The sequence below is a fragment of the Delphinapterus leucas genome, chromosome 11, assembly GCF_059928025.1.
Source record: "Delphinapterus leucas isolate spDelLeu-1000000601 "Yukka" chromosome 11, BTC_Dleu_Yukka2, whole genome shotgun sequence".
In the NCBI taxonomy this organism is placed as follows: Eukaryota; Metazoa; Chordata; class Mammalia; order Artiodactyla; family Monodontidae; genus Delphinapterus; species Delphinapterus leucas.
The window spans coordinates 65,224,134-65,244,389 of NC_143139.1; the positions used below are offsets into that span (position 1 = coordinate 65,224,134).

At 34.3% G+C, this 20,256-nt stretch overlaps 1 protein-coding gene across 2 annotated transcripts in view; it reads right to left on the reverse strand.

Moving 5' to 3' along the window:
• Window positions 1-20,256, reverse strand: part of PPFIA2 (PPFI scaffold protein A2) — a 472,833-nt gene that overhangs the window by 54,818 nt on the left and 397,759 nt on the right. For both annotated transcript variants that reach the window (XM_089920005.1, XM_089920006.1), the window contains 2 exons: window positions 18,888-19,042; window positions 7,066-7,159 (listed from right to left, as the gene is read on the reverse strand). In XM_089920005.1, the coding sequence (XP_089776131.1) occupies window positions 7,066-7,159; window positions 18,888-19,042 (249 nt within the window). The remainder of the gene's footprint in view (window positions 1-7,065; window positions 7,160-18,887; window positions 19,043-20,256) is intronic.

Consider the following 20,256-nt stretch of genomic DNA (forward strand, 5'->3'; position numbering starts at 1 on the left):
AGTCTCATTTCATCTTATGTTCATTTAGAAAGTAATTGAAATACCTTGCTAAACTCAATATGTGGTATTTCAACAGCATTTTTCCTCATCTACATGTCTGGAAAATGTTTGAAAAGTTTAAGGACACAGCTTATTCTTAAGGAACTCCATTTACCCTGGTGATCAATAATCCCCTTTCTTATTGTTCAAAAATAACCTAATAGATGTTTCACATTTATTTTGGGAACTAACAGTGAGGTGACCAGTCTTTAGCTCAGAGAACATCCGTTAAATAAGAACATTAGGTGGCTTTAGGCTTATGACACTTTTCTCATTCTATTCAAAGACCAGAGACTTAGAGAAAGGATCATGGCCACTGAAATACTTAAGTGCAATAATTTATTTTCATGACTGTGTCTCTATAAGCTCTTTGAAGAGTGGAACTGTATAATTCAAATATCGGTAGTTTCTAACACAGTTCTTGGGACATAATAGGCACTGAGTGAATGAGTGAAAAGTTATCATTTGCATGTTCCATTAATCCAGGATTTACTTCAATCAAGACAAACAATACGGATTTCAGTTTTTAGAAAAGGAGGTCATTCTTCTGGTACATGTAACTATCTTGAGTTTTCACTTACTATTATTAATTCTTATTTTATTCTTTTCATTTTCATGGACAGCAAATATGGAGACTATACAGGGCTTCTGGTTCTATGTACTCTGTAATCTATTAACATTGCACTGTAGGTTCATAAGAGCAGCCCTATTTCCTCCATGTTTTCTTCCTTCCTCCATATGTGTGTGTGTATATATATATATATATATATATATATATATATATATATATAAGAGCACATTGGTTTTCCTCAGATTCATTTTTCCTAACGAATTTCAATGGATTTTGGCCTTTAGCCTTTGGCTATTAGTATTTTTTAGGTTCAAGAAATTCTTAGAATTGTCCATGGCTGGAGCTTGGCAGGGCTATCCATGATCAGATGGTAAGGCAACGATAGCTCTAGCTCCTCAGCAGAGCGGACAAACTTCTGAAATTCCAAGTAGGAAACTGACACATTTTCCCAGATAAATATTGAGAACATTGGGTTTAGGTTCTGAAATATTTCTACTTTTATTAGAGCTTTATGAGTTGGTTGCCCAAGAGTGTTCCCCTGTAACCATGTCTGTGCTAAATGAACTCTTGACTATAACTAATTGATCCAAGTACAAATATCTTTTCTACATTAGGCCAATCAGATTCTTTCACCTAAGAACTTAAAAATGTGAAAAAGAAAAGATGAGTTCTTGACAACACTCTAGAGAAGTATTTCATAATCTGTCATAGTTGAAATTTTAGAGTTGTCCTGGCACTGTTGCTTCTGCAATCTCTGAGATACTCTAATATCCTACCAGTGAATTCCCCTTTTTGTTTTGTTCAGCCAAATTTAGTGCCTATAACATTCTTACAAAATATATTTTTGTGGGGGAAGCAAAGACATTTACCTTCCATATATATGACCTTACTTACATGGGAAAATGTATTCAAAGCTTCTAACACATGTCTTACAAATTAACCTCTGGAATACAACTCAGTTATAAGTTTAACTTGGCACATAGGCACTTAATAAATATTTATTGAATGAAAGAATGTTGTGGAGTTTCTGTGATACCTTTAATGATGAATCTTTTCAGTGACATTTATTTTGCTTAGAGATATGCAAACTCTGAAACTTACAAATGCCAAAGATTAAAAGTGCCAAGTCTCAAAACACATTGATGTCTATGCACTGAAGAAGACCCTTAGGATTGCAATGGAAATAAATTAACTAAATCTATAGAGCTTCGCTTTTATGTCTTTGAAGTTCTAACATAAAGATTCATCGGTAGTGATTAACTGTGACTGTTATGCTCCAAGGATAAAACTACTTCTCTGGAGGATGCTGCTGATAGCTGAGTTGGAATGTTAATTTCATTTTCGTGATATTGAAAAATTGATTTCAAATACGAACTCCATATTCACTTAGCAGTGATATCCATTCAGGAGAACATAGCAAATCTAACATATAATAATATATTACCTATATTATAACTAAAGATTGAAAATGATATATTAGTCAGTATATTAATATTCACATGGTATCTTTCAATTTAGTCTCAAGATACAGAAGATTTCAACATGCATATATGTTTTAATAAAAAATTACACAGTGTTAAAATGCAGGAGAAAAACATTAGCAAATAAAAAATGACACAGATATTTCAGGATTTGTATTTCTGGAGCTAAGTAACCATTCACTGGGTATTCTGTCGATTTTAATACATTCACTGCCTATCAAGGACTGTCGTGAGAGTTAGACAGGTGTATTACTACTGAAACAGACAACTTCATCTTTAATCTCATAAGTCTCTAAAAATAAGCTTCTTAGAATCAAAGTTAAGTCTAGAAATAAAAATCTTTTAAGTCAATACATGTAACACAGACGAGCCTAACAAGTCTTTAGATTGAAAGTATGAAATAGAAAAATGAAACATAAAAATCATTTGAATAGAAACATACTTATGACACTTTTGAACCTCAAAGATAAAGGGAGAACTCAAACTTTCAGGAGAGAGAGAGAGAGAAAGAAAGGAAAAAGAAATCCTATATGTTATACATAAAAGAATGACAATCAATTGACATTAGACATAACTGTAAGCCAGAAGAGCACTATGTTTAAAGTTTTGAGGGAAAATTATTTTGAACCAATACTTTTACAATTTTCAATTAATTTTATGTATAAAATATATTTACAGATCTTAAGAAGTTTGTCATAAACCTTATCAACACATTTCCAGAGATGGTGATATGGGAAATTGGCAGCTAAATATGTTCCAGGAGAAAAAATAAGGTAAGAAATCTGAAGAGATATTAATACAAATATATTGATACTTCTAAAACTCTTTTTTAGGCAAAGATGCTAATGACATAAAATTTCATTTTCTTCCTTGTGAGTTCATAGTTATTGATTCTAGAGTAACATATTTATGGAACCATAATATTGTAGATGTTATTTTCAAGGAGAGATGGGGCTTATACTTTCACATCCTGGAAACCTATGACTACCCAGCTCTTTCTGTGTCAGGTAACTTTATCTAATTTGGGGGTTCAGTTTTAGGAACCTCCCTTTTTCCCATATACCTAAATCATGTTCTATCAGCTGTGTCAGTAATAAAGCTGACATTTTGATCTCTTATTGTCTGACTCCTTTGTCTATTACCAAATAAATTCTAAACTTTGGCAAAGAACAGAGTTTCTATTTACTGGGTATTAAAATACCCACGCCTAGATTCTAAGTGAAGTTCGGGGAGTTAGGGAGTTAAAGAATATTCATAAATTGAGGTTCTTGGTGGGCCAGATCATGTACGTTTTTGACCTTGCAGTAGCTTCTATTATGCTGTGCAGTTACTTTTTGGAGTTGTGTGGTTGATTTTCATTGGCCATCCTGAGCAAGTAGCTTTAGGTCTTAGTGAAAACATTTGTTGGAGAGCTAAGAAAGGGAAATAAGTTCTTGAAGATCAGGATGATAAGTGTAAAAGAGAAGAAGTGAAGTTCTCAGGTCTAGTCTTAGAAATGAGGAAGATATTCAGTTTGTGTTAAATCAGAAAAGATGCTTGCCATCCAATGAAATCAAACAAGGGATGATGGAAAAGATCTCAGAGAGTAGTGACACATTGAGAAAACTGTGGAGAACCATAAATTTAATACGGAGACACATATTGCAAATAATAAGTGGCTCAATTCTTAAAGATTAGGAGAACTATACAACAAGACTGCAGAAAAACTGGTCCAACTTTAAAGGGGAAGGCTAGACAAATTAATATGAAGTACTCGAAGGATTACAAGATGAGTTTCAGTTTGATGCAATTATTGTAGGTATTGACTGTACTCTATATAAGCCTGGTGAAGAAATTTATGGAATTAAAGCTTTAAAGTAAAGTACAACAAAGATAAGATGTAGTAAAAATGAACCAGGTAGAACAACAATAGATTGACTTTAGACCTTAAGATTAGATGTTGTTCTGATGGAAGAATAGCACCTGAGTGATAATACACAACTCAGGAAGATAATACTCAACTCAAGAATTTTTAGAACAGTAGGTGCTTTAACAGATCCAGTATTGTTGATTTCCTATTTATCATTATAGGACAGTAGCTAGAAATATAAGAAAAACAAATTTCTGCACCAGAAAGCAAAGTAGAAGTAGAACAAAGTAGGAACACAGACCAAGTAAAATGCTTTAATCTACACGTGTTTAATTTGCTGGATGGTAAATGCACCTCAAATTAGACCTTTGTTTGGGACTGCTAACATTGTAATTTCTGAACTTTGCAAGAATTTGGAATGTCTTGAATGCTGCTTTCTGAAAGTATGTCCCCCATATGGTTTTTAAAAATGTGTCATAAGTAACTTATTTAAAGATTTCTTCCAATTAAGTTTAAATTCACAGATTGTCAACTGTAGATACCTGATATCCTAGTAAAGTTAAAAAGAAGACTTTTTTCCAGCTCTGCTATTCCCAGAGGTAGACTAATGAATCTCTGATATGAACTTTGGTACAGTGATCATAGGTCTAAGTACTATGTCCTGGACACATCATTTGGCTTGGTCATTGGATAAAATGTAGAAAAACAACTGTTAAGAAACTATAGTCATTGCAACCATGCATGTACAATCTATAGTGTTCAACATTTTGAAAGAGTTTGCTCCATTTTTATGTGTATTTTTTCAAAAAAAGTACTTGAATTTTTTTCTATCTTGAAAGTAGACAAGTACACATGAAATTTGAACACAGAAAAGAGTATGATTCCTTGAAGCACACTTAAAGAGGATATGGTATCTTTTAAAAAAAGAATATTGGAATTGTTTAAATAAAATTGTAAGTGCTTTAGAAAATTTGAGAACGTGATCAATATTTAATCATAATTAATAATACATTTGATAGAAGTAAATTTTGAAACTATGTCATTTAAAAATAATTTACCTTGCTTATCTTGTAAAACCCATTACATGAAGGCACTTCACTCTTTGGTAACCCAGAAACCCAGGCATGGTGCCATGGAAGTCCTGAATAAGTGTTAGCACTTCCTTATATGTCTTACAAATACAGGTTGCATATTTGTGCTCATAGGGCTTTGCTATGAGATGATCAACAATAAGAGAGATATTTCTGTCCTTTCATTGATTAACAATGCTAGCCTTGTTGGATCCATTTTAACCCAAATATTATTATTCTATAGGAAATAGTTGTGCTAAGGAATGTTAACCTTTGTTGTATTATAGTTTGTTTTTAACATTCTTCTTAATATTCAAGACTAGTATTCTATTTACTACATTTAAAAATTATATTTTGCCAAAACATATTGCAAAATGAAATAAAGTCAAGCATAGTAAGATCTCAAACCAAGTCCAGAACTAAAATCATTTTCTGACTATGAGAATACTTAGGATTCAAGAAATAATTCCATAAAATTAATATCAAATCAATCCAACAGTGTGTAAACTTAACAATTGCTAAACTTTAATTCTAAATTTATGATATTGTCAAGTCATTGTATAATTGGAATTTTTTAACTTTAGTAGCTGTTAAAATGGACACTTAACTTGGTCCATAAACAACAAATGAACTATGTGAGGCACTGCCTTATATGCAATATGAAAACTGGCCAGATTGCCATTATTTGTAAATATTTCATTGTGGGAAAAATGAGAATTAACTTTTAAGGGAAATAAACCATGTCCATTAGTCAGGCTAGGTTTTGATTATTATTATTCATTTAGATTTAAAGCAATCTTAAATAAATACATTCAAAATCTTTAGACATCAAATAAATTTTAGAGTCAATCAAAGGAGAAAATTTTTTTTCTCAGTAAATAACCATAAAATGTAACATTTATTGATAGGAACAGATTGTGATAATATTTAAATACACTTTTGAGTAATCAGTAATGAAAGAGGAAATATTTATTAGTGTGGAATGTGACTGAGCATTTAATTGTCTTCAAGAAATAATGCTCCCACGGTCACTTCTTTTTTCTGAACAGTATTTCTACTAAATTTAGGTATATAACTAATTTTAGTAAGTAGAAAATTAATGACACAATTAGACTAGTGGACTTGTGTACAACTTGTAACTACATATTTCTTCATTATTAGCAAACATCTGCAAAGCAAGTGAGAAGGCAAAATATGAAATAAATTAATTAGCCTGACTAGTATAACCACGTGCACATTAGCATGACTAATATAACCATGTTACAATAATGATGCCTAAAGCAATGAACATTCTTTCATAGGGAAGAAGGTTAATATGAAAACTATAAACATAATGTAATATTTGAGAGGGAAGAAAAGAAGTAACCAACCAAATGATTCTGGGATATAGAGAAATTCTTTGGATTTTAAACAACATGGTCTAAAGGTCCTATTTCATCAGTGAAAATGTTACTAAGCTTTTAAAAAATATGTTATATATGGACCCACTTGCTTTCTAACAGCTGCTGAGACTCCAAAATTGCCAGTTTTGCAAGTCATTTAAAGGTTCCATATTATACATGAATGAAAAAAATACACTATCAGTTTCCTGACAGATGCAAAACAATCTGCTGTGAGTCTAAAATAAGTTTATGTTCAGTCAGTCAGAGAAACATTCTCCTTTTAAATACTCCATTTTAAGAGGAGGGCCTTTAATTGTTGTGAGAGGAACACAAAGTTGGATACTTTCTCATTTTATCATACCAATTCAGTAGAATTTAACATCAAATGGAATATTACATTATTTGTATGGCTACATTTGAATATTTTAAATATATTTGAGTTTTGAAATAAATGATCTCTAGAAAAAAACTTTACTTCTACTATGGGCCAAAGATTTTTATTTTAATAGTTAGCCCATTATAACCATGAAACTGGTGCACCAAATAGTTTTAGGGAAGACCAGGACACTACTGGCCTCTGTCTATTGCTTTGTTTCCAATTACTCTCTTTTCAATTCCCCACAAACAATGACACTAAGTAAAAGTTAGGAAAAAAAAAAATCTCCAAACCTACTTTTTCTTCAGTCTTCTATCCTTCTCAGCTTGAGTTCCAAGTTTGCCTAACCCCAGGGACTCCTGAGCTGCAGCTTCAGTCTCCATAAAGCCTCCTGTGAAGAAGTAACTATTCATATTAGGTTGGATATATTGTGTCAATTCTGAAATTAAATTTTTAAAAGTTTATTTGAGCAATTGTTTAGTATTACATTTTTTTTTTTTTTGGCCTGCCTTTGTATTTCTAACACAATATGCATTCGATGGCATGGGTACATACATAAACATACGCTGAGACAATGAAAAAAATAAAAGGTACCTCTTGGTAGACCATTCAATTGCACCTAGTAGCAATATAATACATGTAGCCTGTATACTGACAAACACTTGAATATATAGTTTGAAAGCTATGAGGTCTACTTTTCCTTATGAAAAATGAAAAAACTGTGCAGTGTGTGAGGTTTTTTTCAATGTTTGAAACGTGTGAAATTTTTCATATATAATGAAATAAATGATAGCCCAATGAGCAGAAACTCAGGTGTATGTCTTCAATTCCAAGTTGAGAGAATGGAGAAACATTTGCTGAGTTACCAAAACTTTCTGTATCTTGTTCTGGAACTCTCTTCTGCTCACCTGGATGACTCCTATATCCTTCAGTACCAACGTAACTTCCAGAACTTCCTATGTTCTGGCAGGCTTTGTTTTGTTTTGTAATTTTTATAATAATACCTGAAAAAATTCTAAATCTTTCTTCAAAAGATCCTGGTAAGACTTGTTTTTACCTAGCAGGTCACAAATTATTTGATGTAGTGTCAGTTTTATTGGCTTTGGGATATATCCAATATATATATATATAACCTTGGAATAAGAGAAGGAAGAAAGGAAAGTGTGTTGGGCATCAAACAACTTTACAAAGCAATTATTTAGTATCTTTAAACATATCATTGTTCATAAATTATCTGTTGTAATTGAAAAATGAGAACTTAATCCTGGGCTCTGTTTTCTCTTTGCTATTTACTATGTGAAAAACATGAAGTCAAGGTAAATGAAAAATGCTCATTATTTTTAAGTCATTTTAATTGGAAGAGATTTAAATTTCCATTTAAGCTCAAGATTAAGTAGAAAGATTTAAGTTAATACTAATTCTTAAAAGTCTACACAAAAACATTCACCAATATATCAGTAAATAAGTACTATTAAGGATAATTTTGTTGTAATTATTTTTCATAATTCATTTAACAAATAATTTAAATACTCAGTATTATTAATTCTGGATCAGTGATATAAATAAGTTAATCTCATAGCCTACTAACTCTGTTACTGAACTGGATAATTATAAGAAAGTCCTCTTTAATTGAAAACACATTGATTGCTGTCTAGATCTTATTCAGGGATTCAGAGTTTGAGGACTGAAATTTATTCAATTATGCACGTATGCAATTAATACTTAAAGAACTTTTTATTGTGAATGATTTTCGTTGTTGGTATCATTAGGAAAGTCATCCACTAGTTGACTAAAGTACTCTTGGGACTCTCACTGTTGTGGCCTCTCCCGTCGCGGAGCACAGGCTCCGGACGCGCAGGCTCAGCGGCCATGGCTCACGGGCCCAGCCGCTCCGCCGGACCGGGGCACGAACCCGTGTCCCCTGCATTGGCAGGTGGACTCTCAACCACTGCACCACCAGGGAAGCCCAGGAAACATTTTTAAATGTGGGAATTTCCATTATGCACAGTGAGTGAATATTTTCATTTTATTTCTCTCATTGGTATACTTGCCCTACTGTATGTCCATAAATTACTATTCACAATCTGCAATTAACAATAAAATTGTTCTCTTGAAACATAAATGGAAATGAATAATGATTCACTTAAAAGTTTAAAATTCTTAAAAAAAAAAAAGTTAAAAATTCTTGATCAGTCCAGATGGGGACACAGAGATTGATGAGTAGACCCATTCTATAAACAATGAGGTATTTTCAACCACTACACGGTTGAATGAACCAGGCTTTTTGCCCTTCTGGGCAAAGAACATATAAATTATGATTTAAATTTTTTTCAAGAACCCAACATTTTAATTAGAGAAAAGAACAGTTTTTAAAAAAAATAACACTCTGGAGAAGAAACAGAGAGCTCTAGAGGAATTTTGTGAGTCAAAACTAGACCCAGAAAAAGTAGATATTAGACTTTTCTTCTCATAAATAAAATTATAAAAATAAAAAGCATGAGGAGCTTGGAAATACTCTGAGCACTTCAAAATCTAATATCCTTTGAAAAGAATTTAATAAAGAATTGTCGACACATCCTGTTTGAAAATGCCAATAGAAAATGACACTTAAGGCCAAAGTAGGCAAAATTATTTTTAAGCAGCATATGTAGAACCGTACCCTTAAGCAGGAGCAAAAGTCTAATTATGTGCATTTTTTAAGCCCAAATAAAACATTTCTAGATGAGAAAAACATTCTTTCATAGAACTGATCCATCTGCCCCATAAATCCCAGGTTCGTCTTTCCAACCACCTGACCAGCTAACTGGTAGGATGACCTCAGTCAAACCAGCTTATGAACTCTTTTACTCTGTGGATGATTATCTAAATCTGGTGAGAGTCTGCTTCAATTTTTCCTAGGCATCAGTGGGATCCCATGGCTGTGTGGACTTTAGGAATATCTACTCATCTAGACCAATGTATTCATTAATCACATATGGCATTGAGTACTTGAAATGTGGCTGGTCCAAATTAAGCGCTCTGAGTATAAAATATGCAAAAGGTTTTGAAAACTTAGTACCAAAAAAAAAGAAAATAAGATATCTAATTAATAATTTTATATTGATTACATGTTGAAATAATAATTTTTTCTATATTGGTTTAAATAAAAAACATTATTAAAATTAATCGCCCGTCTCTTTTTACTTATCTTAATATGGCTACTAGAAAATTAAAAATTACATATGTAACTTATATTTGCGGCTTGCATTATATTCCTGTTCAGCAGTGCTATATAGTAGTGGTTCTATACTGGACACAGTAGCAGTTTCCAGAGGGAATGTAAATATTTGCATATGTTGATGGAGGAAGAGGGCCACATTTTTAGATGTCACAACGACTGCAAAGTGCAACCCATATATATTAGGTAGGAGACAAGAAATCTAAACTTCCTTCAATGAGTAGAAAATTCTTTAGTTTGCCCATCTTGAAATGGCAAGAGTCCCCAGTGAGAAACACTGGCTGGTGGATACTAAGGGTTACTTATTCTCCAGGAGACCCCTTAGGAATATGGAGAGAGCATCATTAACTCCATCCATCTCATGGCATAAAGTGCTCAGGCATAGAAGGCTCGAGTCCCATGAGCCAGTGTACATTCAGATAATAAATTGCTTATCACCTTGTCAGTGGCCCCCTAGTGCTTGCATATGCAAAAGCCCAAGCCAAAATTCATGTCCTCAGTGAAGTTCTCTGGGCACTCTATCACTCAGGCACACTCTCTTTTGTGAGGTTGTCAAGGACTTGGAAGTGTTTGAGACAGAATAACTTTTAGGGTGTGAGGGGCCTAGTCAAATATTTTTCCAACCCCTTCCTATACAAACATTTTGAGTAACCCAAAATTAGTGGGATGACAATCTAATGTGGTCCAATCTCATATGATACCATTCTAACAGCAGGAGTGAGTGATTCAATTGTTAGACCATCCTTCTGAACCAGGGTCAGGCCACTGGTCCAGAACAACCCCATAGGCAAGTCGCTGGCTTCCCAAGGCATCTGGTCAACCCCAGATACGAGGGAGGGAGTTAGGGAGAAACAGGGACACAGGTGCACATGGTTTGGTTGGATTAGGCACCCTGCCCAGATGGCACTGCCTTCCTGGCTAGTTACAGGTTCTGAAAGGTAAAAAAAAAATTTGAATGCTTCTAGAGACTCGACCTACACAGGTCCAGGTCTTGGGTGAGGGTGTTCTGCCCGGATGGCATTGCCTGCCCCAACCTCTCCCAGGCACCAGAAGGAAGGTTTTAGAGAATTTCAAGAGAGGTGCTACAGACTGTGAGGTTACCTAAGACCCAGGCTGAGGAATTTGAGGAAGGACCTTCATATGCCCAGATCTTTGGATGGTACTCGTTGGAGATATCTGTTCGTTTGGATTGTGAAGGCAAATATCTCTATGATGCCTGGGCCTCAGACTCCAATCAGAATAATATATTTCATGTTGACCCTTGAGGTACAAGTCTGTAAGAATTTCTGGCCAAAACCCACATTGCAAAAGCTCTGTATCTCCATTTTTCCCGCAGGGTTCCCTGTTATCGTATTAAAAAGGAACTCTAATTCCAGGGAGATTAAGACTATAGTCTGCTGCTGATCAGTAGTTTCATCTTTCTTCTACTTGACCTCACTTCGGTATTAATCCATACCACTCATTTTGATTTTAAATGCACTTGAATTTATAAGTGATTACTTAATTGTTTCATGACTCTTAGTCTGTTAGTTCTCTGGAGGATGCACCTAGGCACTGTGCCTGGCTCATAAATGGTATGTAATAAATGCATTCACAATTGAAGCTAAAAAATGCTTTCTTCAAAAGAAGACCCTTTCACTATGCAGAGCATGACTCATCTCTAATTGATACTTTGGGAAATTATATTGTATTTTCTAGTTCCATAACATCTAGGAACAATCTGAATTTCGGGGTAAAGGCCAGCACAGGCACTCAAATTTTACATGTAGAAAGGTGCTTGCTAACTAATGCTGGTGCAATGTTGATGTTGTTTCTCTCAGTGTGAAATTATTTTCTTCATTATGCTGATTATAACAAATCAAAGAATTCAGACCATTATTACATAATCTGACAGATGACAATAAAGGAAAGAAAACTGCAATTTATCAGGCAAAAATGTCTCTGAAATATATTGCTTCTCAAATACACCTAAAGGAAATTTGCAAGAGTAGTTTTTATTTTTTTTACTCAACAATATATGCATTTTATACATCTGTAATCAGAGATACTACCTGTATAATTTACATACATTTTTCTGCTTTTACCATTTTTCCATAGCTTTGCTATATTTTGATCAATTCCCCATTCTTGAAAATCTCTGTCTTTGATTTCTGTTTCCTTCTTGTAATGCCTCTTTTCTTTATGCTTACCATTCACTGTTGACATCTGCTAGGGTAGTCACGTGTGATCTGTTCTTTTTTCTTTACAGTCATTATTATTAGGACTCTCTGAAGGCCTGGGAGGGCTGGTGTTTCCTAGGCAGTAAATGTGTTAAAATCATATGGAACAGATGACTCCCCCAGAAGTAGCAAATGTTTTTAACATCACTACCTCTTCACTCTCTATTATCGTTTTCCTAAGCTGGTAAACTACCTCTAAAGTGTGGTACTTGATTGCTCTGACTCCTAACTCTCACTTCTGCTTGGATACTTGACCCTGGAACCTAGATCATTTCCTGTGCTGTGTCTGCTTCAATTTGCTGTCTCCTAATCTCTGCATTTCCAATCTCTCCACAGCTTGGTAACCTGACCCTCAATTTTTACCATTTCTTTTGCTTGATATTAATAATTTGGTTTCACACTCTGGACCCCAGACTGTACCCACTTCCCAACTAACCATAAAAAGAGCCAGGTTCCTTTCCATCATGTTTCCCTTGGAATTTGTCCTTTCATGTGGCTTCAGTACCCTTTTTTTCAGAGATAGGTCCTATTTGAAACTCAAGCTTTAACCTTTTCAATTCTGAAGGAAAACGGCACTTAGATGTTCCTAGTAGAATCAAACATATCCAGGGAGAGAAAAACTAATAATAATCGGAACTCTTTACTGACATTATGTCTATATGTTTTATAAGAAAATTTATAATATATTCTGTGATCTTTTTTATTATTGCCTTGAATTATTCTTTACTTTTTATGCATTTGTGTGTAATATCCTCAAGAAGTTATAAACTTTCTGAAAAAAATAATCATGTCTTTAATTTCATTAAGTTCCCAAACATGCTCCACGGGACTAGGAGCTCAGTGAGGTAATTTTTGATGGAAACAGTCCCACGAGTATGTTGTCTGGAGCACTAGGCCAGGTAGTGACATCTGGGAACCACTGCTAATTCTCCTACCAAGCAGCTGCTTTGCCATGATGATTGTTAAAATCATCTCAGTTTCTGTATAATATAGAATGTGGCTCACTACATGATCTTTAGATATCTTCTAATTCTGAAAGTCTGTAATTTTAAAAATAATATGCATTTTCATAGTAAATAACTCATGGTATACATTTTGTAGAAGGAAGAGTTGCTGGGCCTAAGGCTTAAATGTTAGAGCTTCATAGATTCAGGATTACTGGGGTTGAAATAGATCTTAAAGATCATCCAGTCCAACTGCTTTCTAATTCTTGGACCCCTTCCACAACAGTTCTTACTTGTATTTACCTAGCTTCTGCTTGACCATCTCCAGTGACAAATAAGTCATTTTTTGACAAGCTAGCTTGTTTGTATACAGTTATGACTCACCAGTGTTCTCTTTCTTACACTGAGATGAGGTTAATCTTTCTACAACTTTAACACTTTGGCTACAGTTTTGTACCCTCACTCAACAACAAAAAGACCAAAGATTCCGCCACATAACAGCTTTTCAGATATTCTTAATCAGCCATCCAGACAGGTCAACAAGGAGAATAAACATACCCCTGTACTTAGCTACTCCTCACATAATTTCAGTCCTCATCAGCTTAATCCTCTCCTCCAACCTTTTTCCGAGGTTATGATATGCCTCCGAAAGTGTAGTAAACAGAAATGGATACTATTCCTTGGCTCTTGTTTTACAACAGCCGAACAGAATGGAAAAGTCTTCTTTTATCTCAATGCTGTACATCTATTAACGTGGACTACATTTACTGACTTATATATTGACTTTAGAGTTACCTGAAAATTCTAAATTTTTCTTGTAAAAAATGCTCCTGAGAGTTATACTTTTAAAGTGGGATATTTTTGGACCTTCCAAATCTCAGTTTTTTGAGATAGTCTTTAAGGAAGAACACTGATTTTTTTTTTTTTTTCATTTGTGATTTCTTTCCCTATCAGTGATCCAAAAATCAGATTACTGGGCTGTCAAAATATTCATGTCCAAGTGATTGGGGGATGTGAGGATCAAGAACAGGGTGAATCCTAATCTTGCCACTAGAAACCTGTATCCAAGGTGGCATCACTCCACTTATCATCACTATAAAGGAGGCCTATGCAACCAGTTATAAATCTCACCAAAGTTTTCCATCACAGGCCCCATTCTGACATCTTGTCTACAGGGCTGTCATGAGTTACAGCTCACGCAAATGCCTTTCCTGTTCTGTTACCAAGTAACTTTGTCAAAGAAACAAACGAACTTCATCTGATATGCCTATTTTAAACACAATTTAATTTGCTTTGTTTCAAAACAGGTTGATGCTTTCAGATAAAATTAAAAGTCAAGCCAGTCAAGATTCCAATTACTGATGCCTAATCATGGATCTCGAGGTTCAGAACTCCTGTTCATGGTTGTCTTGACAGGACAGACAACGTAGCAGGTAAAACTTTTCTGGGCCAGAAACATATTCAAGTTTTTGATTTGTTTTAAATGAATGGTTGTCCATGTTTATGTACTATCTGTCTCACTAAATTGAATGTTCTTTGACGCCAATGCCATGCTTTAACCATTTTCCTAAAGTCCATGGTTGGTACTCTATACTTCACATTGGCTCAACATATGCTATTCACTCAAAGTAGGAATAAATAAATGACTTTGGATTATCAGCATTCCCCCTGTCCCACCCCTCAAGATATCAACTCTCTTGGGCTTCAGTGTCCTCTTGTTAGTGCCTCTTTTCTGGATGAAGTTTTGCTTTTCAAGTAAGCAGATAGAGGCAAAAATGTGAGTTTTGGAATAGGTCCACTTATTTGTATATCTTGTTCACATAAGGTACACCTTCAGTTTATTCATTTTCTTTAAACTTTAAAATTACTAAACAAAAATAATAAAAATAAGAATTTTATAATTCCCCTTTTGGTCTGGGCAGTTTTTCCAATAGTTTATTTTGGTTGGTGGCTTTTTTGACATTGTTCTTACATGTCTATGCCATTCACTTATATCTATTATTTGTTAGATACAGCTTTTGTACCAAAATTTTTTAGAATCTGTTTTTAGGAAGAGGTCACCTATTTCAGATCTACTACTTAAGTTTACATTATCATAAATATAGTTGTGAGTTTGTTACCATCCTCAAATTGCTTTGATACTATCTAGCCTTTCCTTCCATATTGGTTAAAACTGAACTTGTTTCTAGGATTTTATGTGTGGAAGTCAGGATATGGAAAGTTGTAAAGTGATTGACAGATGAGGAAGTAAAAATAGTAGTTGTGGACAACTCACTTAAGCTTGGATTATAAGGGCAGGGAAAAGATAAGTCAATATTTTGGGAAGATGGCAGGATTAATGATGACCTTTAAAATATAGATTAGACACGAGCATGTTTAAAGATTAATGGAGGGCTTCCCTGGTGGCGCAGTGGTTGAGAGTCCACCTAACAATGCAGGGGATGCGGGATCGTGCCCTGGTCCGGGAAGATCCCACATGCCGCGGAGCGGCTGGGCCCGTGAGCCATGGCCGCTGAGCCTGCGCGTCCGGAGCCTGTGCTCCGCAACGGGAGAGGCCACGCAGTGAGAGGCCCGTGTACCGCAAAAAAAAAAAAAAAAGATTAATGGAAATATCAGAGATGCTTTGCATCTGGATGCATTACCCAGGGGGGAAAAGCTGTGGTTATTCGGCTGCTAAGTCTTTAAAGGGTGTTATTGCATCCTGTATCTATTGTATGCTCTAGGAAGTAAGCAGAGGTATTTACTGGCCGTGCTGTCTCCGTGTCCCTCAATAAGATTGTCGAACCTGTTTTTGCATCTTTTCATATTGGTGCTTGTAATATATAAGGAAAATGAAAGAAGAAAGAAGAGAGAAAGAGAAACTAAAACCAGATCCCTAAGTCTGCTAGAAGGAATATTTCCTCTGCCAGGACACTCTCCCCAAATTCAACTGTGGCTTTCAAGGAGGCATGGTTCATATATATGTTTTATCTTTTTAAATACTTTATCTTTAAAGTATTTTTAGCTTTATTCAAATGCTTTTCAATGTGTTGCTTCCTTTGACGTTTGGAGTTTCCACATTTATATTGCCTCTGCTATAACACATTTGTAAAAATAGATTATATGTATATTGAATTTCATTCTACATGGTTAGTGGTTATCAATGCAGTCACATTGACTGACTCATAACTGAAGTTCACTTTATTACCCTAGCTTTTCAGATTGTTATATAAGGAAAATATTGTCCCCTTTATAATTATTATTCTCTGTGAATTACTAAGAATTCCTCCCTTTCTGTTTGTCATTCCTGATGGAATTGAGTGAACATTTTCATAGTTCTATTTAGAAAGTTTTCTTCTTCCACACCTCATTTCATTTAAAGGCATCTAGCACAGCTACTCTCAGGTTAACTTACGTTTCTTTGCATTTATGAGCTAAACTCTTTAAGAGTTCTAAATATTGGGACATGGTCCAAAATTTCAAATTTGGTTCTTTGACACCATCATCACTCTACCATATTACTTTCCATGCCATCATTTCCTATCTTCTATTTCTATTTTCATTGGTAGAAGAAAGAACATTGACAGTGCTCCCATGTCAGAATTTTCTAGATCAAGATATTAAAATCATGATCACTAGAGATGTTTCCCTAATTTCTTCTGATGTATGAATCAGCAGCATTAAGTGGTAGCCCCTGGGTCTGGTAAGTTTTCATGGTCCTCCCCTCACAACCTGGATGTACATCTTTCAGGACACAAGTAAACATGAGTCCATATCCCTCAACCAAAGCACTAGTGGTACCATGTACCATTTCTTCTGGAAAAAAATATGAATTCCTGAAACCTACTTGTGTCTGTGTTTTCTTCTTATTTTCTCAAGTATTATTTTCAATAAAGACCTTTATTTTTGGTTTCTCCAGGAGCTTTGATTCACCCTCAGTGTAGCTTCTGTATAGCTCCAGAGGTATAGATTTTTGTCTTTGTCTTCCTCATCAGCATTGTAGTCCTTACTATGCTGCTGACACTGGCTTTGTTTATACTCGGTTGTTCTATGGAGTAAAACAAAATTGCTCAGAGCTCAGAAATCCTCTCAGGACTATAATGCGATCTTGAATAGCTATTGCTATTTTCTGACTTGGATGGAGTTGATAAGAACCTAATTGTAATTGATTCCCTTCTCATCTGTTCTGACATAGAGACACACAGTCACTGAAAATGGGTAAAAAGGCTAAGTTTCTAGAAGGTTCTATATTTTTCTAGACTTTAAATTATATCCTGGATACCTTGATTTTGACTATGAATAGTTGTCAAATAAAACAAATTTTATAACAATGTCTTGGCATGTACATTTTATATCCCCCAAGTAATCACCTTTTCTTTTCTTTCCTTATGCAATAATACTTTTCTTTTTTTATATCCTAAGGGATTCCTATCCTGAGAAAGAGAAACCCAAAGAGGATTTAATTCTCCTGATGGTAACGCTCAATCACACAACTGGCTGCTCATGTGTTATAAACATCGGTTTCCTATGGTTTCTGATGTTTTGTGTGGGTTTCATGCTGTGGAAGTGGGGAAAGATATTTTTGAATAATATCACGGTTGTAAATCTGCAAAAATGAATATTATTCTCAGAAATTCTTGCGGTGCCAGGGCAGGAAACTAAGTCTAGGGGTTGGGACATTACTTGTGAATAATAATTCCTTTATTTCAGAATCCAAAGGGAGTGCTAAGAACTTTGTATCATTCTGTTCATCACTTACTATTAGAGGTAGGAGCTAAATCCTTTTCCCTGTAACTTAACTCTAGTTCTAAATTAAATAGAAGGAGAAGAGCAGAGAAAAAGAAGAGGCAATCATAAATAACCAAGATGATGAAAAGAGATTTCAGAAAAAAAGTAAATATGTAGAAAGACACCAAAGAAAAAAAAGATCAAGTGTATATATCATCATTTTAGAAAATACATCTCACATATTCATTTTGTTTCAGACTCTCCATCTATCCATCTATCTATCTATCCATCCATCTATTAACAAGGTATCTATGTATTTATATATTTACCTAGGGTCATTTCAAACGTACTGATCTATTTTATTCAATTAGTCACCAACAATAATTAATTCTAACACAATCTCTATTGCCAGATTCTTCCCTCTGTCTCTCCACCTACATGTTGTTGAGTTTGTTAGTGGAAAGTTGTGACAGTTTAAAACAAAGAAACCTTGCCTTTTTTTACATTTTATGCCCTTTATAATGCTTTATTTTGACCTAAAAAGAATTCTTTTGGATTTTTTGTAGGCTTCTTAATTTTTTCAACAGAAAAGCTTTTAAATTCACACAGCTAAGCTCTTATACACATCTATGCAGTATACTCAATGGTTTTAAGCTGGTTTTGAAACATGGTCCTAGGACAACTATCTCAGTTCTGCAAATTACTAATACATTGTTTACTCATCAATAAATAAGGATGACAGTAATATCACTTGCCTCAGAGGGTCCTTGTGTCTATCACAGTGTTAACATTACATAAATTCTAGTATTGTTATTAACAGAGAAATCAAAAGGACTGAAAGTTTTACAGTATTCTTCCTTTGAAAGTTTTGTCAAGCTTGATTCAGCTGTATTGGATTAAATACAGCTGATTAAAACAGAAAGTTTGTCAGGTAGGAAAAAAATAAAAATATGAGAAATGGAACGAAAGACAGATGGATGCTAAGAAGTGAGGAAAATGAGTGGCAGTGGAAAGTCAAACATGCATACTTACGGAGCTGCCCAAGTCGAGCTTTTTCTTTTTTACCAAACAAACGACCTATTGAAGACTTGATTCCTTTCTTCTTGGGGGTTTTGTGAAGAGAGTCTTGGCTGCTGTTGGCACTGCCAAGCCCAAGGCTTTCAGCCTCGAGGGAGGCAGTTAAACTACTGTAAAACACGAAAGAGGACAAACTGCTTGCTTTGGTGTAGCATCCACAAGGTACACAAGATTAAATTCCTTGATAAAAGTACGAAAGGAGGAACAAGTACACTTTGAATGTTATTTTCTCCTTTTTTCCCATGTTTTTTCTTAAGCATATTAAAGTGTGATTTCCTCAGGCTTAGGGCCCTGAGCCTCCAGGTTTTCTCTAGAAAAATTTCTTTTTTTCTCAAATATATTTTCCTTATTTTTCATACAATATCAAACTAATCAATGAACATAGGTTGGTTTATTAACTTATAAATTCTATAAATTAGCCCTTGACTCTTTACCTATTTCCTTCTTGCAGAGTTTGATTTTTAGATCTTAAACATAATGACCTATGACAAGAAATTTAAATATAGCTAATAAAGTTTATGCTCTATTCTAGCCCATGGTTTTACTGGATTTTCCTCTAGCTATCTTTCTCTCTCTCAGTTTTGGAGACTAATTCATTGAATTTTAAATCACCTGTGAGATTTTGAAGTAACAAATCATATACCCGAGTGATCACTGTATATTTTTTCTTACAGTTCTCAGGTATTCTTTTAGGTACATGATAAGCTGAAATTATTTCCAAGCAAGCTGATCTAGGTTCCATTCCTGGTCAATGTATCTGACACTGTATTAATAGGGTAGGTTCAATGATACTGTTATCCTTCTTTACAGCTGTTAATTTGACAATATTGTGATGAGTTATATTTAACTTTATTCATCCAAATTAATCTGAGTTCATATTCTCTAAACTCCAAAAGCTACTGCTTTTCATATATTACAATATATTTCACTCTTTTATTTTGAGAGTAAAGTAAGTATAAATTTTGAATCTGGAATAACTTTTTTCACATTAGAAATTAAAAATAAACAAAACAGGAAAAAAAAAGTTGGCTGGCACAGAAAGCTCTGTTTTCAAAACCGTTTATTGTAAAACACATACTATTTAGAAGACAGATTCTTAAAGTATTAATCGTTAAGTCACTACATTCGGTTATAACAGTTAAGTGTTCAGAGATGCTGTAATTGATGACAGTGAAAGAACATACATTTAAGATGTAAATTGCATGCTTAGACTTATTTATGGCATTAATAGAGATCTGCTTCAATTTTTTAGGCAGATGGAAAGGACAGTATGAAGAGTTGCTATGACAAATGGGGTATTTCCCCATGTAAACTTTTCTTTTAA